This window comes from Anopheles coluzzii, chromosome 2 (genome assembly GCF_943734685.1).
Source record: "Anopheles coluzzii chromosome 2, AcolN3, whole genome shotgun sequence".
Taxonomy (NCBI): domain Eukaryota; kingdom Metazoa; phylum Arthropoda; class Insecta; order Diptera; family Culicidae; genus Anopheles; species Anopheles coluzzii.
Window position 1 is genome coordinate 113,443,715 of NC_064670.1, and position 24,221 is coordinate 113,467,935.

The following is a 24,221-nucleotide window of genomic DNA, read 5'->3' on the forward strand; positions in this document are numbered from 1 at the left end:
GAACCGCCCCGGGAGCACACCAATTGTGTTGCATCGTGCAAAAATCGTGACCGAAATTTGCATTAAAACGCAACCGAACCGCCGGAGCGTGATCTACCGGCCAATGGGCCGCTCCATTCGATCGAGCCAAAATTTATGTGTCTGCCGCGGTGAGCAGCACCGGCACCGGTCCGATAATGAAGACGATACTGTCCATTTGCAGCGGATGGAGCGGAGGCATAAATTAAGCCTCCAAGTGCACGCGTGCTTGCTGGGACGTACGGGCGTGTGCGTTCGGCGGCTCCATACCGCCCGAGCGCGATCGTTCTTTTTGTGCCGTTCGTGCGCAACCGTTTCGCGAGGGTGTGCAAATTGGGCAGGCCTGAAGATGCCTGAAACAACCGGAGAGCAGAAAGAACAAACTGCGCGCCATGTTTTGGCAGCTGTCACCGCCAAAGTGGGTTATGTTTTTTGTTTTGTTTTTTTTTGCGGAGTCAAAAAGAGGATGCTTTTTATCGCAGCGCGAAGGTGATCTCGTTCTAAGCTTGTAGCTCGGAGTGGCTTGGCTTGGAGTTAGTGTAGACACGCTCGAAGGCTATTTGTGAGAAAGGTGTAAATATGAGGGACAGGAAAGAAACAGGATCAAATGCTCGTGACCAGCAAACCAAAAAAACAGTTTTATCGACAGCCACATACCACACCGAGCTTAATTATGCTGAGCTGGTGGAGCAAATTACACCTTCGCTCCGCAGGTTTTGGTGGGAAAAAAGCGAACAAAACCCACTGCATTGGCACACGAACCTCGGCTCGCTTGACGTTTCGTGGTGTCGTGTTAATTAATGTGACCTTTAGCGTGCGTTCGTTGCGTTTCAGGCTCTTCAAACAAAAGCAAAAAAAAAAACAAAATGGGGGGAAAAGACAAAAACGTGAACCAACCGGGCGGAGAACGTGCGCGTGAAATCCATCCGGCGCGCGCGATCAAACTGAACCGCGCGAACGATCACGATCGATTTTTGATGCGGGCGGTGGAGGAGGGACAGCAGCTGTCTGAGACAGTTTCATTCGGCGCGAATTCCAACACTTGTCACGTCCGTTCCCTTCGCGATGGGTTCGACTGTCATCGGCTGTCTGTGATTGCGAGCGCGAGCAAACCCGGTGCGTAGGGTTGCTATTGCGACATAAAAATTGAGCGGTGACAGCGGGCGCATTAAAAGCGGAAATCTGAGCCCCCTTGCCTTGTACGTGAGTGAGTGGGGTAACGGTGAAACGAGATGAAACGAAAAACCGTGTCACATTGAATTTAATGAATTCGTCGTTACTGACCTTCCTGGTGCGCGGTCTGCACACGCGCGGCTTGTGTTTGTCACGATTAGCTGCGGTGCGTAATTACTTCGAACGTTGCCTTTGGCTGCGTCGATTCGCTTTGGGCCATTCTTCGCAGAGCAGCGGAGGCGCTTCCGGTATGCGGAGGGGTTTATGTGGGTGATACATGGCCCGTCTTAAATCATCATCACACGCAGTAGGGAAGGGATTTACTACTTTCTTTGTATCTTGGTTCTACTAACCTACTTGATTCTATTATTAACGGCTTTAAGATGCAACAAAGAAAGGAGTTATATTTAGTTTTTACATAGGAAAATGTATCTCATTTGTTGAACAATTGAATAACATTGAATGAGAATTAATTTCTACATGACAAAATTAACACCATAAACGATTAAATTTTCATGGCATAGTAAAGAGCAAAACGTGTTTAATATGTTGCAATATTTGGATTGAAATTTAACATTTGAGTCATACGCCTGTGTTTGGTGTTTCATTCAACGTGTAGAAGATGGTTGGTTGGTTGGCTTAAAGTCGTTGTCGCTAAATTTTGACCCTAACTCACCTCTTTTTGTCTCGCAAGCACCAATTTTTGACTGATCAATCGCTTTATTTACATCTTTTTTTGTGTCTTCCAAAATTGAGCCGATCTCATGGTACAGTCGTCAAATCGTACGACTTAACAACATGTTCGTCATATGGGTTCAAGTCCCAAATAGACTGTGCCGCCCTACGTAGAACTGATTATCTTGCTATGGGGAGTAAATCAAAAGTCATGAATACCCCAACCCCACAAGTGGTACAGGCAGTCCTTGACCGACAACGGTTGTTGAGCAAAAAGAAAGAAAGAAAGAAGTCTTTCAAAACTATTGAAATTAAGTTAAGTAGTTTATAATATCATTGATAGAATATAAAATAGAAGAATTGCATTTCGAATTGGTATATTCGTTGCCAATTGCCAATTAGAATTGGAAGTTTTAATGGAGTGAAAAAAGTCGGCATGTAATTTCAGTTGTAAACAGTGACTTTCTTTGGTGGTAACAAAATTTGGTGGCAACGACTGTTAGAGCCTTTGAGCATCTCTGCTTCTTTCGTCTCTCAGCGTGTGGAAGAGCAAAATGTAATAACGTTTACTGTTGGTATTAAAAAATTCATATAAATAAAAAATAAATTAAATACATAACTAATCAACACACACTAAACATCCGTTTTGAGGCTTCTCTAAAATAACAATGGTTTTGGTAGCAATACGCGGTCAAAGCCTAAAAAGAAGCTAATCAAATTTATCGATCAAAGACCAGGCGTCTCCATGGCATATCAATCGATATATTATCAGAATTATTTAATTTAGCTGACAAAGCATGTTGACGAACAAATGATGATGATGAACTATTTAAAATTGAATTATGAAAGACTCTTTTTCATGCGCTCTAGGATGTGAGTCTTATGTCCTCATAATTGAAAAAAGTTCGAAAATTAATGTTGTTCTTTGCCTTTATCGTGCTATCACCAAACCTACTTTACCTTCTATTTTTGCCAACACTTGCCACTCCTACGATGGAGACACATGCGAAATTCATGCCGTCTTTACGGTGCCAAATACATCCACCGCGTCATATTACGGTGTGGCCAAAAAAGTACCTGCACCGACCAAAAAAAAAACCCCAAAGCGCGGGCCAAACCTTATTGAACAATCGTTTGTTTTCATTGGCAACGTTTGGCACCGCAAACACCATTTATGGATTTACGACCCTTCCGCTATCGATGTGTGACCGCCCGCCCGTCCGCCCGCTCGCTGCCACTATCGCTCGGACGATTCGGCGGCCAAGAACGCATACAGTTGGACAGTGGCGCGCCGCGACAAGAAAAAAGGAAATAAAAGAAGTGTCAGCTGAAGCCAACGATTGTCATCAGCATCATGGTGATGGGGCACTTTTTTTTTGTTGCTTTTTCAGCGGCACGACATCAAGCCGCGCCCGTATTTTAAGGGGGGAAAGACATTCAAGTCTTACACACTCACCGCTCTTACCGCTAGGTCCCGTTTCTCCGTTTTGCTGCTTTTGGGCAAAACGACTCGTCGCGCCGCGCCTATCGTAAAATGACTAGCGCACGGTTGCACCCATACCGATCGCGCCGGTTTGCGCAAGTGCGGCACGCTTTTGGAGCCGAACCGGGGGCCGTGCGATGTCCGTGTCAATGGTGGAAGCCATCTAAGCACCGCCACTCCCACGCATTTCTGCTTTCTGGCCGCTCACCGCAGCCGCTTCTGCCCCGAACCGCTTGGGGCGGGTTGGTGCAAGGTGCAAAACAGACAGATCGTGCCGCGCTTGGCTCTTCCGGTGGACGGCCGCTTTTCTCACGCTTCGGGCGTCGTCGTCGCGGTTGGATGCGTTCCGGGTCGGTGACATTCCGGTCCTGGGGTGTTACAAAACGGTGTGCCCGGTTTCAGGTATTGCATTGGAGCAGAAGGGTAGCGAACGAATTGAGACGCCTGGGAGCGGTTGCAGGTCAGTGATTGTTTCCTACTTAGTTGCTCTATTTCAATTGTGTTTACAGTAAGCATCCACCAACAGGAAGCAATATGACTGACTTGTCTTATTCCAACGATTTAAAACCAGATTCTACGAAGGACAGACGACTTATTTTACCTTGCAAACCCTTTACAACAACACCCTCCGTGGGAGAAGAACTCAGCGTGTCTGGCGTAAAACAAAAGCCATAGCTTATGGTTCTGTTCCGCACCATCCGCACCTAACCTTGAAGGCGCACGACCGACATAAATCAAACAAACCGTCGCACAGATTCCGAAACCCCCCCGGAGCCGACTCGTACGATACTTACGAAATCAATTTGAACGCAAACGGGCGAGCACGCGCGTCTAACGTTTATGCTTCAACCAGTTCATCCTCCGCCACGGCTGCCTCTCTTGGGGACCTGTTTGCTACGGTTTGAAAAACCGGTGGGAAAACATATTTCACAACGGCCATCGGAGCCGCTTCGAACTCCAAGCCCGCTGCCCATTGCCGGGGCGATTATTTATCATCAGCGGAGGATTATTCAAATGCAAACGCTATCGACGGCTTCTTGGGCTTCATGGTGGGGAGGGCTGTGTGTGATTCCCCCTCTGCCTGCCGAGACAGGTCGGATTTCAACCCCCAACCACCAACCACACACCTTTCCCCTCCGTATGTAAAGCAACACCCGGCCTGGGCCCTGGGCGAAGGTAATCCTATCCTCACACTCAACCGGAGCAGCACTTCGCGCAGTGATCCGGAAGGCTGCTCGTCGTCGCCGCCTCCAACCGTGAACCACAACCATAGCGTGAGAAACTGGCCGGCGGCGATCTGGCCAGTGTCACGGAGCCGCATTTGGTTTTTTTTTACAAGCCGCTTAGAGACTAATTGATGTGTACCTGACGAATGTTTCGGCTGCTGCGAGACTTGTTCTTTTTTGTTGAGTCTCGTTACCAGGCACCAACCGCCAGGTCGAAACAAAGGCCTCCCACCTCCAGCAGGGCCTTCGGCGAGGGGAGGGATCGATCGTGCGTGCGTTAATTAAAAATGTAAACCATCTCCCTGCTGCCCGGGGCCGCGGACGTTAGCAACGCGAAGCCGTTGCCGTTGCCCGATAGTGCGAGCGACCGCGTGGACAGCAGCAGCAGCAGCAAGGGAAGTAACGATCAAATAAAACCAGTTCATTAAAATCTCATCTAGCGTCGCAGTACGCCGCGAACACTGCGGGGACACCTTCGCATCCCCTTGCCGATCGAGGTCGGACCGCCGTCGCCCGGTCACAGGGAGGTTTGGGCAGATTAAGGAGCTCGAATTAGTTTCACCATAGGTGTCTGTGCAGCCGGTTCCTGCCGTGCTGGGACAAATCTGTTGGCCGTTCGGAATTAGTTCTTCATTTTTTCGGTAATTAATTTTCCCGCGATACGAGGCTCCGCTGCACGACACACTAGAGACAAGAAGCAGCGATTGCGAACTGGTATCTGGTTTTGACTTTTCTTTTTCTTTTTCGACGAAAAACCAGATGGCTTGCCTATGATCACTGTTGCCTTTACTATCTCGATTGCTCTGAAAGCTATCAGTGTTTATCATACTCTCCCCTCTCCCTGCCCTCCAGCACATCAGCGTTTTGCATTTCGTTGTTTTCAGCGCTGAATTGCTTTGGATTTTGTTGCCCTACCCGGGGGGAGATTTTGATGGGGCGGATGTTTATTGGGTGATTTAATTAATAGCTTATTAGGTGCTAGATTGGGATGGGTTCGTTACGATTTTTTCGAGCCGATAATTGACTTGTAGTAGTTTTTTTTTGGGGGGTTTTGCTACTCTTCCAGCTTTCGATCCCTTCCAGCCAATGGCAGCGGTGATCGCAATCGATTGATCGTACGAATATTAAGATGATTTATGTGGTCCACCGGCTAAAGCGTCTACCCAGAGCGTATCCCGTTCGCGTGGGATACACCGGGGGGGAAATAGTTTCGTGTTCAGTCGATCCATGTGAACGTTTAGCCGAGCGAAGGCTGAAGAATATGGTAATCGAAACCATTTATCTGGCTAATGAATCATTGGCGACAAATGGTGTCCGATTTACCACCAAGTGGCGAAGTGATCGCAGTGGGACGAAAGCAATATAATATAGCAAATTAAAGTTGTTTACTTTTTAAAAGGCAAAGAAAGCGCGTAGCATTTTTATAATTTTGTTTATGAAGTATTTGAAGTATAAAATATATCTTTTGCAGTTTGGTATAACATTTTAACCTTGTTAGATATTCTATACAATTATCTGGAGAAATATCATAATAAACATTCTTGAAACAAGCAGCAAAATGGAAATTGACCGTCTGCTTTTCAATCCTTTGCACACTTATGCGCAAAGCGCTCAACGCACTAAACAAAATTGAAATTAATCATGCTAATCGCTTATTGATTTTAATCATATACCAAAATCAATTTCTAGTGCAGGTGTTCCGCGCACAAAATCATTCTCCTTCCAACCGTTCGAGCTCGATCATCAGCATCGCTTGGAATCGTTTTAATTTATTATCAGTCACCACCGGGTCCGCTTATCTGATCGCACCAATCATCCCCCCGTACAGGCTCGTAGGTTCCCGATTCATAATTTTGCTTCATAAAAATCTGGTCAAATTTACTGGCTCGTCTGTGAAATAAACCAGCGTTTCAAGTTTAGATTGCAAATAGCGTGCGCGTGGAACTGTTCCTCTAATGCTGTGGTACACACTGCACGGCGGCAAAGGCGCAATTACGCGACGTAAAACGACAAGTTTTACGATGCGTGCGTCCAGCCGGCGATCGATCGAACCCGATAGCGATCGTGCGAGCGAATTTGATTTTTATGATTCTAGCTCAAGGCAGTTAGGGGCGTATGGGCAGTTAGGAGCGAACGCTTAGCATATCCGTACGTGCTTTGCTCAGCCAACGTTACAGAGGCGCTCATTAAGCGATCTGCGAACTGTGTGTCTGTGATTTGTGATCTGCCGTATGCGTCCTGTGCTCCTTGGACGGCGCACCGGCGCGTAAAGCATCCGAAAACCGCACCATAAATGGTTTGATTTTGTTGAATAAAATATGAGTACCGCCAGTGTACTACAGCAGCAGCAACAGTTGCTCACGATTCTAGTTCGCTAGTCAGTGCCTACAAGCTCGGGTATGCTAATGTAAGGAGAATTGATGTGAATTCCTTTTTCTGCTGCGCTGCAATTCTGGTTCTAAGTAAGCTGCAAAGAGCGACAAACATCAACTATGTTTCAGCCTGCCACCACCAATGTGTACTTGTAATGGTGCGCGGGTTTTCGCAATCAAGCTGACCACCGACGTTGTGACCACAGTGACAAGTGCTGGCACGATTCGGGCAGCCAATTTCTGCAAGCCACTGTTCGCTCATCCGGTGGTCCCGCGAGGACATCGTGGTTTCACTTTTTTCTGCTACAAGAAAGCAAGAAAGAATGAACGAAAGAACGAAAGTACTGGTTTTGTGACATCTTTGTCATTGTGTGACAGCAGCACTTGGCAGAGCGGCAGTATCTGTCCCTTTGCTGCAAGTGCAACTATACCCTCTACCACTGACGAGGGTTGAATAATTCTGACAATTTTTCGCTGAAAATTAAAAAGTGAAACATCAAACAACAGGTCGCTGCAGTGGCTGGCGGGAACACCATAATTATGTATGTAAATTTGAACAGAACACACGTGTATTTTTTTGGTGTATTTTCTGTGTGTGTGACGCTCACTGAAGAAGAATCGGTAATTGAATTAAGTTGTTGCCGTTCGGTTGTTCTTGGAGCTGCACTTTCTCCACACAAATTCTTGCAGCTCGAGCACGTGTGCAGTCATCATCGCTTGAAACTTGGGGCTTTGCTTTTGCAGTCGTAAAAAGATGGTAATTTGCTAATCGTTGCCCACCGTACAAAGGGGACGTCCGGAGTAAGTCCGCTTTTCGTTAATGGCGCCAAGGGGAGTAAAGGTACAGTTTTCACAGTTTTGCTGTGTTTAACTGAACCAGCAAAAAAAAACCCGTCCAATAATGATGTGCGTTCGAGTGCGTTCGAGTGCGTTCGACGGGCTGGGCTGGGGCTGGCCCCGGTTTGCCTTGCTTATCTCGGCGGTGATTTTATGAGCGGTGTCAGTGGTCAGGGTGAAGACATTGTATGCTTCAAATATCAACCCGATCGTATCATGAGGGGTTTTATTTTCGAGCAATTCATGTCGCGTAGCTGTGTAATTGGATCTGGCACACCGTTCGTACGAGTTGTTTGTAGTGCGGCACGGGTTTAAATGGAATGTTGTACAATTAATTAGAGTTTTATTAGTGTCTCGGTTGATTAGCTCGGACAAGGCGAATGATCCGCTCTGATCGCTAAAGTTGACATCAAGAAATAGGTTGCTTTTTTCTTGATCAATGTTATACATTATGTACAACACACCACGGTGTTAGCGCATATGGCAATGAACATAAGTTTGAAAAATATTGACATGATATTGCTTAACATCAGCAAAATTTCAGCAGCAGCACACTAATTAGTAGAACAAATTAAACAAGTTTGAGATTCTTTTTATACAACTTCTTTTTATACAACATTGATAGACCTGTTAAATGTTTTTTTAATTACGTTTTAAAATTGTTGGTGTAAGCCTTTCTTCATGGTTTTATCTCAAAGTAATTCGCCGACTTTTTTTTCAAAATCATACTAAAATAAAAGATATTACGTTCCATCAAATTTCAACTCCATCATCCACCGTCCATTGCGAGCCTTGAGATCCTAATTAAAATTGCTTGATTGATGTAATGTAACCCCTTTTTTCCAGAATAGAAGCATTTAAAATCATTACGAAAACACACACACACACACACACAGACAAAACCTACCGCAAAGAAAGGAATAAAGGCTGCAGCAACTTAATTATAGCCTTTGCCGCCCAGGACAACTTCCCTGTTGCTGCCGCTCGATCAATCTGCGCTCGTACAGCCAACAAGCTCCCGAGTCCGCGATTTGGCGCTCCTGATTTGGGGAGACCGCGGATGAAAAAGCAATCAATTTTGCGACTGCACACGCTGATGCAATAAGTGCATCATTATAATCATTAGCCGCAGCGCAGGGAGGAGGAAAAGGGATGAATCGCCGAACTGGAACCGTACGCAACCGGACGGGACACCAACGTCGTTTTGATTAGGAATTCTTCTTACAAATTGTTTCAAACGCTTGACCACCAACACAACACACGCACACACGGTACTGGGACCACCTTGATCACCATGGCTGGCTGCGCTGCTGTCGTCGTCGTGTGTCGTTTATCTGCTAGAAATTTACGACCAGATCGGGATCCCCAGGTCTGTGGGCTACAATCGCCGGCGGCTGGCTGCACCGAACTGCCCGCCGATGTCGCATAATTACTTAATAAATAAAGCGCGCTCCTGCCTGCCCACTGGAAGCCTGCACGCACAGCACTGGGAAGCCGGGAATGATCGATCGTGAAGGACGCGAACGAGGCAGTTCCTTTTGTGCGCGTGCGTGCGGTAGGCAAGGTAAAGGGTAGTAATTGAAAGAAATCATAATTAATGTACTGGCAGCGCTATCATTAGACGGCTGAAATATGGAGCGATTCGGTTTCCCATTGCTTCCTGCACCCTCGAGCATCGCATTCGAGCGCCAACCTCGTCGATAGCGCTGGGTGGCGGACCGGCACCCAAATGGGAAAATTGTGGCCAAACAAAAGACGCACAGAAAAAAAAAGATGAACAACATGTGCGCTTTTTGTCTTTTTTTTGTGGGTTGATATTTTATTTGATCAAACCTCTAACGTCGTGTGCGTCGTTGTGGTATCGCGTGCTTGCCCGTCTTCGGTTCCACAGCCGCACAAAACTTGTTTTTCGTTTGCCCCTCAACAAATGCATCATTCAGTAGCGATAATGTGCTATCGGGACTGTACGGGGAAGCAAAAAAAAAAAAAATAATAATAAAGCAAAGCTTGTTCCATGTTCTTCAATCGGCGGAAGGTTGCATAATGAGATGCGGTTGTATGCGAAGAAGCAATTTCGGATGGGAGCGTTTAAACATGCTTTTAGATACAGTTACATGTTCTTCTAATGACGTTTATTTGCAATGCAATCATTAACAACAACGGCAAAAAAAAAAAATGTCCCGTAAAACATGAAGCTTGGGAAAAGTAAACTGTTTAAATATCGGCAAATGAACACATTTGAGATAACGGCACGAAATAACTCTTTTAAAATGGTAATTGAACATGCAGAACGGGATACTTTCATGGCCTTTTTTAGTGATGTAAAGCCAAATGTAAGAGAAAAGTCTCCATGTCACTGCTGTATGTACTTTATGCAGATTTTGGATCTATGAAGCTGTACACTGTGTACAGAACAAGTAACACGCCGTACAAAGCAACGAAGACATGTTCGCATCAAACAGTGTCGCATTATTAATGTGTATAAAACATTGCTGTTTTTGCTCCTCTTTGCACTCCTATTCCTCGATCCTCCTAATCCCTTGAGCGGGCGAGAAACGTGTAATAAATGAAATGATGCAATGAATCACACCGAAAGACACCCGATTGCGAACACCGACTTGAGCCGGGCAGTTGTGAAAGTGTATGACACGAGCGCTTAGATGCATCAGTTGTTGCTGATCCCGCGACGCACCATTTATCCGATTCCAATGCGCACAAAGCACAGAGCACAAAACCACAACAGCACGACAATCCAGGCTGACCGGTGCCGCTGGTTTTGGCGCGTGCCTTAAGAAGAGATTATGCAAATATTGACCCCGTTAGGGCCAGTGCAATAAATTAGAAAATGCGCCAACCATTTGCGAACTATTCTGCGGTACTGTTTGGGAGGAGGAAGCTTGCAGGACCAGCTGGCGGTTACACCGTTTGCGGCTGCGCACAGTGATCCTGTGGTATGATAGATTGCGCCGGAGCTTGCAGGCCCAGCGGCACCGAACACGACCTTCCCGGGGATGGCGTGTGTGAGTGTGAGCAGCTGGCCGGTTCGCGAAGGTCGCGTGGGATGTCCACAGTCACTGAAGTGACAAACCGCAGTTTGCATTCGAATTTAATTGGCATTTGTCACGATCTTATACCATCGCTGTACCAAGCTCGCGCATCGCGTGATTTCACACATTTGCGTATCCGGCTCTTGGGACAAACGAATGCGTCGCTAGAAACTGTGCGAATCATTGATGTCACACGCACACTTATGCGGAAATGGTTGCACGTGGGAAATCCCCGAATGAATGCTAAAAAACAACAGGTACAAAATTTTGATTCCAAAAAACTACACTTCATTGTCAGTAAAACCGGTAGGCCGCGCAAGCGGGCTTGAAATTGGTTTTTAATGGTAAAAATAGGCAGTATCTTTGGCGCATCCATACGACCAACAACAAATGCGCCCGAACGCTAGATAATTGGAGTGCCATAATTCTACACCTTCAGCGCTGTCCCACCGCATGATTGATGGGCGGATTTCGGGCGTTTTTTCCCTTTCCCTCGCCACAGCTTGGTTTGACGAATTCTGACACTCAACGCACGTGTTGCTGGCTGCAACGCACCATCGGCTCCTCCTCGATCAACACCGATCTTGGTAAGATTGGGAGAGGAATCAAAAAAAAAACACACCTTCCACTCCGCGCTGTGTGTTGTCGGTGTGCTTCAAAGCAAAGCTCTGTGTTGCCTAATTGTGTTTTCACGTAATTGGCTTATCGTCAACTTTCATCGGCCACCGTCGTCGGGTCAAAGGAAGCCGCATCGATATAAAAAAAACAGGGAAAAACACACCAAAACCCCATCTACTGAGATGCGTTGGTAGCATTGGTTTACTCACCCACCTTCCAGCATATCCGCTCTCATCGGTAAGATGCAATAATAATAAAATAAACGGCCCGTGAACGCCGTCGAACGTCCACAAACTGTCGGCAGGCTCACGTTAAATCATCGCTTAGTTCCGCTTTTCGGGGCTGTAACCGGTTGCGCGCACTGCTCTGTTTGGTGCGGCATTCTAAGACGCGCACCGCTCTCAAGCAGGAAAGGTCAGCTTAATAAGCCGAACCAAAGGGGGAAGATTTATTTCGCCGATTCGTTTTATTTCCCTCCCCGCACTGTGTACCTTTGCGCGTACTTGTACTATTATTCGCACAATTATGCCCTTAACTGCTCCCGCCCGGTCCGTCAGTCAGTCAGCCGACACGACAGTGGATGATTAAGCAACCTGCCACTGTCACGGTAATATATTGCTGGGAGTGTGCTGGTGTACAGCACCAATTACTGTCGCGTGATATGGAACGTGTCGTTGGATCGCGAACACAACTTAAATGGCGCCATGATGGAACATGAAGTGATCCGTTACCACAGTACGCGTGTGTGTGTGAACCGGGCTGTCCGCTGTCGCCTAAGGTGAGCAACATTCGCTTAATTTTCAGCCAATTCTACGTCCACGATCGCTTTATCCGCGAAACACACCGACACACATCAGTCAATAAATGCATCCGGAACGGGATAAGGGTGCAATCATAAGTTCAGCTCGGCTTTGACAGTTCCACGCGGCAGGATGAATATTCATAGACAGGGTGTGGGGTGGAGCATTGTATTCTATGCCGTTCGCGCCCCAAGGACAACCAATATGCGTATAATACACAAAGCTATGGGCGCCTTAATTCAATACATTTATTTCCCTTCAAGGCGTTTGGCAGCCATCATAATGCGAAAGTCTGTTTGTACCCTTAAATCGTTCCCTCTCCGGTTCTTAGCAACCGGCTCCGGGTGGTCGTTAAAACGCGTGCCGCGCTGCTCCGGCACCAGTAATTATAAGTGTATCGAATTGGTGGACCTTTTGATGATTGTGCCGTTTTCGGTGCATCACTCTTGTGGTAACGGTGCACTTGTAATATTTTATCTGCTTCGAAGCGCCAACAGAACTTCAACAACCGTTCTAGCGTGTTCGGTGGTCGATCACTTTGAAGGCGTTGTACCGTAACAAAATGTAGGCGTGTGTGTGTGTGCAAAAAACGGAACGAAGGGGCTTCGTCCCTAGCGAACGTACGCTGCTTGGAGGACGTTTGCACCATGATTGATTTCTTAATTAAGACGAAAGCAGGTATCTTCTGCGGACGCTTTTTTCTCCAACAGTTTGCTTTAGGGAACACCTTCGCTTAGGCAGGGAAAGGTAGCGCCCGGCGACTTTTCTGGGCGTTGCATTCTAAATCGCCGGGATGCTTTGGAACAATGTGTGCGGTCAGCTTAGAAATTCAATTCGAAGCACTCAAAAACTACGAAGTGATCTCGGAGAAGTGAGACTTTTGGAACAAAACCTGTATCTAGACGGTGATCCACAGAGATACTACAAACGCATTTGCATACGGGCTGGACGTATGACAATAGGATGTTGTCTAGTTTGTGTTACGCGGGCTTTGGTCTGCGCGTTTGCGACCAAAACGCTTAATTAAGCACACGCCACAGGTTGTCGTGATTTATTTCCCTTTTGGGCTCGATCGTAGACGCGCTGGTATTCCATTCGGATGAGGGAATTTCGGTACGAGACGTTGCATCAAGATATGCCCGTGACAAACGGGGTGTAAGGTTGAAGAATTAGTTCAACCAGTTGGCCGATAACGAGCGTTAGATTAGAGGCACGATAGGGACGCTACCAAACTAGGCGATAGTGACAGTTTTTTCTGTCTTCGTTTTAGTTGTTTTTGTTGAAAAAATTACTCGAAGGCTATAATTGTTTGTTTTCAGTTTTTAAACGCCTGGACTAATAATTGGTTATGCTTAAGGAAGGAATAAATAAAATGTGGATGAAAAATGAGGGCGACAAAAGATAAGCATCGAAGGCAATGTGAAACTGAATATGATTAGTTCGGGGTTCGGTGCAAAACTCATTCATAACATGTACATTTATTTAAAATGAGCTATGGGCTTAGATGTTGAGGTATAAAAAACATAAAATTTTTCATCTTTTTTCAAGTTTTACCTAAAACCTCTGTCATTTTTTATTTTTTTATGAATTTTTTAATAACTAATTTATTTTATAAATAAAATTAGGTCAAGAGAAGATCATTTAATCCTTGTTTTGCTTGATTCTTCGTTACTAATAGGGAAATTATCTTTGAAACATCCAAAATCGATCTATGTCCCGTACTCAACAGCTTACATTAACACATTACCCTAAAGCAGGATCAAATTTCGACACGCACTTCAGACCAGGCACAAAATGTTCCGTCAACAATCTAATCAACGGCCACCAGTTCGTGCGTGCCTGCACCCTCACCTCATCGGAAGCAATCTAGCACGGTGGGCCACAAAAAGATTAAAAAGCACATCCACTATTTACGCAACAAAACGAATTCCCGGAAAGGTAGAACCTCGAACTCGGGATCATCGAACAAGATAAGTTACTGCCGCCGATCTTAACGCCTCCCGAACGAATCGGTCAACTTCAAAGCACGGCGCTACAGCAGCACGCCCGACGCAACATATGGTTCGGGAGAGATCAATTCCCAGGGAACGCTGTGTTATATTCTCGCGACCATTTTTGGGCAATAATTATGCCATTTAGCGTTGATTAGCAGCCGCTTGTAAGCGGGCATTCGGTTGCCCGGGGAAGACTCCGTGTGTGGCGCTTGCTTGTTGGTCGTCGCTCCGGCATCGCCAGGAAGTCGCCCCGAATTCTATGAAGCACTGCTGTGGATGCACCGAGATGCCGGTTCCGGTCGAGCTACCTGCTGCACAATGGTCATAGGCCGTGCCGACGAGTGATCCTTTTTTTTGTAGCTCGGTCTGTGCTGCGATGAACGTGCCGGACAATGACCGACCCTTTTTGGAAATGTGCAATGTGCGCAGAAAGTTGCTGTGTCCTCCGGTCTAAGTTTGGCCGGCAGCTTTGGACTACCTGTTGCGCAGTGATTGTTTTATTATTGTAATTTAGTCTTCAAACGGACGCGCACAGCTTTGGGATTTGTGCTTGCGCTGACATTGAAGCCTCACAGTGTGACGGTTTCGACTTTCCGACGACGCAAAGCACAAAATTTGTCCAAAACCTCTTGGAGTATTGGGTGGAATAAAGAAAGTAACAAAAAAAAAAAGGAATGAAGGACAAGCATCCCGCACGTCAGGAGTTCTCGATGTCGGCATCTCTCTATGACAGGGTGAAGCTGACAGTCGTTGCAGGCTGGGAGATTTCGCTTGCTTACGGCCCATATTCCATTAATAATGTTAGTGACCACCGTGACTGCACGTACTGTGAAGTCGGTCCGAGCCGGCTTCCTACAGCGCCACCCGGATCGAATGGCACAGAGCAAGTTTGTCGTCCAGCTTGCAGCTAGTTGCAGCAGCCGGAAAGTCTTCGTACGCATATGGCACAATCCTGGGCACGAACACTGGCGACAACATTGCGCCACACCAGCGGGCGGTCCCCATGGCACATGTGCAGCACGTTCGTGCAACAAGCGCTGTGTCTTGGGCATGCCTGCCACGGGCTTTGGCACCGATTTCACGGTGGCCAGTGTAGGACGACGAACATCACCGGTCCTTCCTGGTAATGTTGAGCAAGAAAAAAAGAAAGAAACATTTCGAATCCCCGAACGTCCGTCACCATGCTAACCGGTGGCCACGTGGTCCTGATTGCTGTCTCATTTGCATAAGTACTCCCGGGACCGGGGGGTGATGGTTAGCCCACACACTCGACGACAACGACGATGACGACAGTGCGCACTCCGGAAGGGTGCAGTGACATCGCGAGCGACCAACAGCGACGCTCATTGTGGACTGATGAATATTTATTTACTAAATAAATCCCGCTGAGGTCTTCAGGGAGGAGGGTTTCTGCCTGGCGACATTGGCTTATCAGCGATACGATCTGCAACAAATTGGCATCCGTCAGCGCAGGCCCGTCCTGGGCGTTCCAAACCACTCACTGAGAACACACTCCTCCCCCCCAGTGGGACAGGAAGTTCCCAGGCACGGCATGGGTGACGAGTGCATCTGTTTTTGGAAAGCAGCAAAAAAGCTGCAGTCCCGCTCCCGGGGACCACTTCAAAACTGCTTAGTTATGCACTTCCGATGGGCTTGATGGCAATCGATCGAACGGGACACTCCAAACCAACCCGACGGAGCGCGCAAACGCGCTTGAAACGTTGGCCCACCCCGATCGTTTGCTCACACAAAAAAAAAAACCCCGGGCAGCCCAAAACCAACGCAAAAAAGTCAAGGCTCAACTCCGCGTCGATTTGTGCTCGGGTTGGAAATTACGCCAGGGCTCGGCACGCGGACGCAGAGTGCCACCCGCGTCGTGGCGAAAAGTCGGTGATCGTGCGGAGTCGGTGTTGGCTTGCCGTTTTGTTTTTTTTTTATGTCGTTCTGTGGTACTAAACACGCTTGCCTGCACGGGCGCGAATCGGGGCATGCTAGATTTTTGCTCTTAATCAACGATAAAGAACTTAACGACGAGGGCCCGAGAGCACCGATTTACGATCTCGTGCGATGCGGGTGGTTAAGTTGGCGCGATTTTCGTGCCGACCCTCGACAACACCGAAATATTGTCAAGGTCGCACAGTGGTCGCTGATCTCATCGTCACCGTAAGTTACCGACGTACGATGTATTTTTAATGCCAAAATCAAACGCGTATGTGTCGATATCCATTTCAACCTGCTGGGCCGATGGATGATCGAGTAGATCACCACTCCTTCGATACACAAGCGCACCTCCCGCATAGTGAGCTTAATCACGCCTGCAGGACCTTGAAAGAACACCTCCAAAAAACGGTAACTAATCGATGAAAAATGAACTTTGTAGCGAAATAGATTGAAAGTGACATGATCTTGATGATGTTTTTCTTTTTTTTTTTTGGTATAATTTTTGCACTCCCGCCTCGCCTGGTGCTATGATACTTTGCATAATTGATTGACGAGATAGGGCGCGTTTCGACAGGAGCATGCACGATTGGGTGCCCCATTCGCTGCGGGCTGCCCGTCTGGGTGCAGAGCCATGTCCTTGTCGAAATGTGAGTGCAGTGCGTACATTGTACTTTTGTGTGATCGACTAGAAATAGATCGCAGATCGAACTGTCATGTACATTATAAAAACGATCATTTGTCATGCAAAAAAGAAAAAAAAAGTCTGAAGTCATGTTTTTCGTGCCTCGTAGAGTTGATTTCGGAGTTTGAGGGGAGCAATAACTTTACTATTCAAAACTTATGAAACCCATACATAAGCCATCTTCATCAGTATTGTCACCTTGAAAATACCATCTGGTCGCTGGTATTTGATAATGCTAGTCGGTCTTAGCTTAGAAGCATGAACCAAACAATTCTGACGAAAAATAGTGAAAAATGATTGCATTCGTCAATCAGTAGTTAAGCCACTTGAGCCAGGAGTCGTCTTGGCCCTTGTTTCCATCCCAATCCATCACACTTGCATGCCCTCCTGACAACCTCCGCGTAACACTAGCGCTGTCAACGGTCGCGTCCGCACCGGAAACGGCCTCAAGGAACGCGTGCGGGCTGCATCCATCACCCGTACGAATGATAGGGCCTGTCCCACCCGGATTGGACCTCTGCGGCAACGATCATCAGCAAGATACGCTCGTTTTGCTCTTTGCGCGTACTGTTGGCGCACGCGTCCGGCTTGCGATAAGCATGCTGCGACCGGACAACACACGAACGTCGTCTGTTTCGGGGTCGATTGATAGACACTCGCGGGAAGTTATCTAGCCGGGCTGAAACCACTGACCTTCCTTTCTGGGGCTGCTGCGCGGTGCTCTGTCCATGGGGGTTTTTGTTTTTGATGCTGTTGTTGTGTGTATGTAACTGTTATAACTTTTTGTTGTTAATTTATGTTCTCCGCAGCAGCAACACACGCATGGCGAAGCGGATACGCGGTGATGAGTTTTGGTGCGATTTTGCCATAAACGGAAGTAGAACCGTGGCGCGTGGTGTGTCCGGTTCAGCGGAATCCTTCACGGGCCAGCGGAACTGGGAACCGTGGACGAAAATAGTGCGCGTACCCCGGCGTCCCATCGAATCGTCGCGCGCATGTGCACTTTAATGCCGCATCTACACGGTGAAGGGACGTTTTTTTGATTAATAGGCCCTGTTACAATGTGGGTTACATGAATAGCATTGCGTGGTGGTGGATCATATTTGGTTTGTTTTCTCAGCGCTGACTGATTGTGATCGGTGGCGTGTTGTGTGAAGGGCAGTCCGCTTCACCTACCGTCCGATTCAGCGGGGTATGTTCTAATCGAGCACGATCCCCTGCAATCATGGACGTGGTGCTAAAACTAATCAGAAAAAGGAAGCTATATTGAATTGGCTATTTTTGGTAAACATCAACTCTTCTAGATGGTTTTTATGTATACATGTTAGGAAAACGATGCCATTCTTTGATTTATATATTGATCAAAAAGAAATCGTGAACCGCTCTACGTAAACACGACACGAGTATTCGATTTGAAACAAAGGATCCGTTTGTAGACGTTAATACGCAAACGTTTCAGCTTAGAATTTGGAAATAAACAAAACTCCCGAAATTGAGCTAGATGATCAATATAAACAACTTTCCGTTACTTCCTTCAAGAGAAGTACACACAACAACTTGGGTGGTTGTCCCACAAATTATTATGTAAATAAAGAAACTGCAACAAATTTGCTCTGACATGAAAGTTTTTGCATGATTTGCCTTGTTGAACAGTTGGTGAGCTCCTGCAAGGTCCCAACTTGAACACTGTTTGCAGTACTAATAAACAGTTGAGTTGAGCGATATGCTAAAGAACTAACGCCTGAAATTTCGCTTCGCTCAGTGAGTTGTGTGCTTGTTCGTGAAATCGTCCCCGGATAATCGGCTTAATCATATCAATCAAACACTATTTCCCTGCAGATGATGTAAACTTCATAATGAAACAGTTTCTGCAGCGAAAGTTGTATTACGCTTGTGAACTGTCACCATTTCATCACAACATGACCGAAAACAGCCGCTTGTCCGTCGAAGAAATAGACCAAACAGCAGTTTTGGTAGCACAACTCGCACATTTGTACATGACCGCCGACAATGCGGACGTCACCTTTATCGTGCAGGGTGAACATCTTCCAGCGCATCGGAATATCCTGTCGGCAAGGAGTGAATACTTTCGGGCTTTGTTGTATGGTGGATTGAAGGAGTCAAAGCAGAATGAGATTTCAATGGATGTTCCGGTAGAAGCATTCAAGTATCTGATGACGTATATCTACACAGGCTGTTTGTCACCGAAACAAGTGAACCATGATGACTTATTAGACATACTCAAATTAGCCCATCAATACCAATTTATCGACTTGCAGAAGGCTATTTCAGATTACCTGTGCAAAGTTATTTGCTTGGACAATGTTTGCGCTGCATTAGACACGGCCTGTTTGTTGAATCTACCCGATTTAGCTTCTGCATGCTACACCTTTATGGAGGTGAATTCAGATAGCATCATAAAGCAGCAAATGATCCGTACAATCTCCCATGACATCCTGAACACCTTACTCGAGCGGAGCACGTTTTATCCTCCAGAGGTAAAGCTATTTCAAGCCGTCCTTGATTGGTGCCGATTCAATTCAGAAAAAGGGGATAAATCCGAAGAGCTGTTCAATAAGATACGCTTTACGCTGATGTCTCGGGACGATCTGCTGAATGTGGTGCGGAGTGCTAATGTGCTCAGCCAGAGCCGTCTGCTGGCTATACTGGCTGAGAAAGAAAGGTTAACAAAGTTGCCTTATCGTGCAACACCCTGTAAGCATACATTATGGAACGGTAGTTGCATGTGAACTGATTCACCATTTCTATTTGCAGTGTTAGAGCGGACTATAACAATGAATGGGATTACATGGTACAATTCGTCCTCGGCTTCAATAATGGGAGAGCTCGATTTGGGTAAACATTTCCTAGCCAACAGCATTCGAGTGGAATTATTTTTTTTCATCGCACACCATTATCATCGAGTAAAGCCTGTCATACAAGTTTCATCCGATAAGCAGCGTTGGAGCAAAGGTGTCGAATGTGGAGTATCCTCTAAACATGAGATCGTAGTCCATTTTCCCATTATGGCTCTTTGTTTTATTCATATGTTGCAGGTTCATGAAAGGTATGAATTTGGAGTAGTTAAAATCTTGTCCTTTAGCTGTACATGCAAGGCAGGTAAGCAATGCTGCCAACAGTAATAGATCTCTGATACGTTTAAAGTGAGTGGTTTGTCCTTTTGGTTTGCCCTTTTAGATATCAATTACAATAGATAGAACATTGTACGGTCAAATATAAGGGAACATCAACAAATCGATTTATATCTATTGAATCAGAACCAATTTCAGAGTATTCTTTTAAACGTGAAATTGTATGAAACATCGTACTTGACGTTTAAAATGAATTTTTATAAGACATACTCAACTTGAACGTGTACCAGATTTAATCAAAACACTCTGAAGAATCTCATAACTAAGCATAAACTTAAAGCATTTAAGATTATGATGTTACGATCAGTCTTTTAAAAGGATTCTTACTCTGTGTTTTAATATTTTTCACATTAACTCTGTCCAATTTGATTTTTTTCTAATAAATCTGTTTCTTCGTAGCTGATAATAATAGTAATTAATTTAAATTAATTTCGTGAGTACTTCACTTGTGTATTTTTACATGTTTAACACTCTGGGCGCTGGCATTTTGCATTAGCATTCTGCGGAGAATCGGTCCGGTCTGATGGTACAGTCGTCAACTCGTACGACTTTAACAACATGCCCGTCATGGCTTCAAGCCCCGAATAGACCGTGCCCCTATACGTGGGACTGACTATCCTGCTATGGTAACAATAAGTCAAAGAAAGCTAAGCTCACTCCACCACTGGATAAAGGCAGGCCTTGACCGACAACGGTTGTTGTGCCAAAGAAGAAGATTCTGCGGAGAACACAGTACAAGATAAGAAAGCGGTGAGAGCGTTTCACTGGTTCACGTTCGTTCACTCTCTTCCTGATCCTCAGAGACAATGCCGGTTCTGCAATATGCGTTGAGACCAATCACAGAGAAGGAGAGTGTAAACAGCTGTAGATCGAAAACGATCCACACAGCACCCAGAGAGTGTTAAAATGCTCCTCCAATTTATTCACTGGAAACTCCATGTCTTTTCCACTCCACTGCAAACAGCACCAGTTAGTCACCAGGGTTTGCGCGGGTACAGTCGCACCATTCGCAAAAACAATGTATGAACTTGAGCCGGGACCCATCGCTTATCAGCGCATCCGCTGACCAGCAGGTAAGTCACGCGTCAATGGCACAAGGCGCGTTCCCGTCGACCGTCAACACACCTACGAAGCGGTGTTGGCTTGCAAAACAACCCTTTCTCCTCCAACCATCAGCACCCGCACCAGATAAGATTATTCTAGCGCACGGCGAAAGCCTAGGTGCCGCCGATGGTGCACGGACCACCACGAACGACCTCATAACGGGCCTACACTACACCCTCCCACCCGGCCAATGGAGGTTCTGTCACGCTCGCGGTGATGGCGCAAATTGAAGCATATTTATAACCACGGCCGCCGCCGCTGCTCGAGAGCGGCAAGTGGCTTATCTTGCGCGCGGCGGATGGACCGTTGTTTCCCGGGTCTCGTGATCGTCACGTTCCCTGGCAGTGAACGCAAGGCCGCTGAGCTTTCGCATACCTCGTGCCTCGAGAAAAGGGTGATTCGGGAAGCAACAACCCCCTGTTTGGTGTAGGTGCTATGTAGGGTGGCGCAAGTTGTTGCGCCGTAGCCTGTTGTTTTTTGAATTGAGGCAGGGTGGGTAATGGGCTGGGCTTATAGTGCAAAGTCAGAATGATGTAGCATCAATGACTTGGGGAGAGTGTAATTTTTGGGAGAGGCCAGGAACAAACATACGATGCGATACGAGAATTTGGCGGTCATTGTCTGGGAGTGGAGCAAAGGAAAAATGGAAAATCATATAGATATCGAATAGAAAGCACGTAACCTTGAAATGTAAACACTCCCCCTTCCTGAGATTACGCGTAAGTTGTCGATAAGGAGGCAAGCAGTGAGGATTAATGCTACAAGTAGACGGTGAGGGCTTTAGTATTTTAGCTTGTAAGTGATAGATTTGGCGTGTTGGAGAAACCCCAAGCTTGTTGATGTGTTTTTCTTCGGAGCGATGACGCACGATAGCCTTTATTGGACAGTTACATTCTATAGATACGTCCCTACAAAACAAAAGTTTGCGTAGATCGATTGCTAGTAAACTGCATCGCAAAAAACGGCAGCTGGAAAACGACCGTTAGGACCACCAAATGCAGCGCTAGACTGTTTCGTCGAAGGAATAAAACCAAACCCACCAAAAAAAGCCCTTTTTGCTGCATACACCGTTCCTCACACAGAACATCATAATTCGAGTTGACCACCCAGAAACGCTTGCGGTGGTTCTGCGTCTGGGTCTGAGCAAGCGCCGTGCCACAAAACAAGCTCATTCCGCTTGGTAAACAAAAGAGCAAAACGGCAACAGCCAAAATGCCGACCGCCGGCTAATTGCTCAATTTTGAAGCACGAACCACTGAAGCTGGATCCGCCGCCAGCAGCCTATTTTTTCGCCCTCAAAATTGGTTCACGTGAAACCGGCCGGCCGACCGACCGCCGGTACGATACCACCCAGCAAGGAAGAGCCGGACCGGGACCCGGGCTCATGGGCAACCCGTGGCCATGTACCAAGGCCACCGCTGCCACCCAAGCCCAAACTGCGGCAAACTGCCACCGGCGTTGGGGCTGCGCTGCGCTGGTTCGTACTCCAAAATTAAGACACTTGCCAAGTGTGTGTCTTCTTGCGCTTCTTCCATGATGGTTGGAACTCTTGCGTCGCTTTTTGACTGCACTTCGATGCACAGCCGGATGAGCCGAAAATGAAATCGAGAGTTTTGCCTTTTGCAGCTACCCCGATCCTGGCCCGAGCAAACACGCGAACTGATTATGCGCTCCCGTCCCACGACGGGTCGTCCACGGGAATGCTTCTCCCTTTTGCAGAGCAGGTTCCGGAGATCGCGTTGACTTCATTCTTGCGGGCAGAGCAAACATTCATTGTTATTATCTAAATTGCAGACTGTCCCGTCCGTGCTCGTGTCCAATATTTGCATACGCACTCATGCGGGGCGTGTACTCGCGTGTGCTGCACTCGCTGCCTCGAAAAGGCGGGGATCGTACTTGGCGTATGATCGGTGCAGCAAAACGTGCTCGTGTCCTGCAGAGGACGGATGGCGCTGTTTGTTTTGTGTTTGTGTAGAAAAGGGAACCCAGTTCCTATTTCAACTAAAAGCACACCGAAACAGGCTCAGGAACGCAACGGCAGCCAGCCATCTGGTGTGCTACAATTATTAGACGGAAATTGCGATTATCCGTGCTGTAGGAGCTTGGAACAGAACGGCACACACACAGCACTTTGTCCCAGACATGTCTGTTGTGGACAGGCGGTGCGGCCGGCACATAATGATTTAAATTAGCCAGTTTGAAATATTAATCAAAATGCGGCGTGCTACGGAAGCATAATAGTTGCGGTTTTATATCTCCCTAATGGATTGTTCTGCTGCGCAGGGGGAGATGGGGAGGGGGTCTGATCATGCAAGCAGCCTACTGGAAATTAGCAGCCATAAAAGCAGCACTCTACCCGAGATGATCCACTTAGTTTTGATTGAATTGAAGGCACTGTGGGGTGCAGTGTTTTGTTACTTCCCAAAAATAGCCCTGATTAGCCAGCTAATGTTGCTGTTGCTGCACACTGCAAAATGGCTTCTGGCTTCATGGCAAAATTACTTTATTAACCGATGAGCTGCTGCTGCGGGAAGATTGAGTTGTTGGATTAGCGGCACGTTTACTGAGGTTGGATTTATTTGTAATGATGTAATTAGGAGGAAGCGGTTAAAATTGCTTAATCCAAGCTAAGAGTCCAAAACCCCTTTTCCTTCTTACTTTATTGCATATTGTAGGCTGCATAAAATCATGGTGGTGTTTCTCATCGGAGCCTGAGAGCTTAAACTGCAGCAAGGGTTTGACCTTATGTATAATAGTTGTGACAGTATAAATGTATAAATACATAAAATATCGAAATTTATAACCAAGTCAGCAAATCGCATATGCAATTCCACTTAAATTCTTTGCAGCAACCTTGTTGCAAATATGTAGCAAAATGCAGCATACAGTTTAATTGCCTTAATTTATGATATGATGTAGAATAAAGTTTAAAAGTTATGATTCCACTAATGTTGCCAAATTATAAAAAATAAACCTTTGGAGCTTCCGTCTTGGCCGGCGCAGCGGAAAACGGAAGGAAAAAAAAAATAGTATCAATTCAGTTAAAATTTTTACATAAACTCGTTTACCACCTCTAGTATTAACTGAACATTCTCATAC

At 46.5% G+C, this 24,221-nt stretch overlaps 2 protein-coding genes across 2 annotated transcripts in view; both read left to right on the top strand.

Annotated features, from left to right (window-relative positions):
* Positions 1-24,221, top strand: part of LOC120950337 (BTB/POZ domain-containing protein 9-like) — a 162,787-nt gene that overhangs the window by 109,921 nt on the left and 28,645 nt on the right. The gene's annotated exons all lie outside the window — the stretch shown is intronic.
* LOC120961416 (BTB/POZ domain-containing protein 9-like) lies at positions 18,239-20,286 on the top strand. The gene has a single exon (XM_040385130.2). The coding sequence runs from the start codon at positions 18,723-18,725 to the stop codon at positions 19,614-19,616; it is 894 nt and encodes a 297-aa protein (XP_040241064.2). The 5' UTR covers positions 18,239-18,722; the 3' UTR covers positions 19,617-20,286.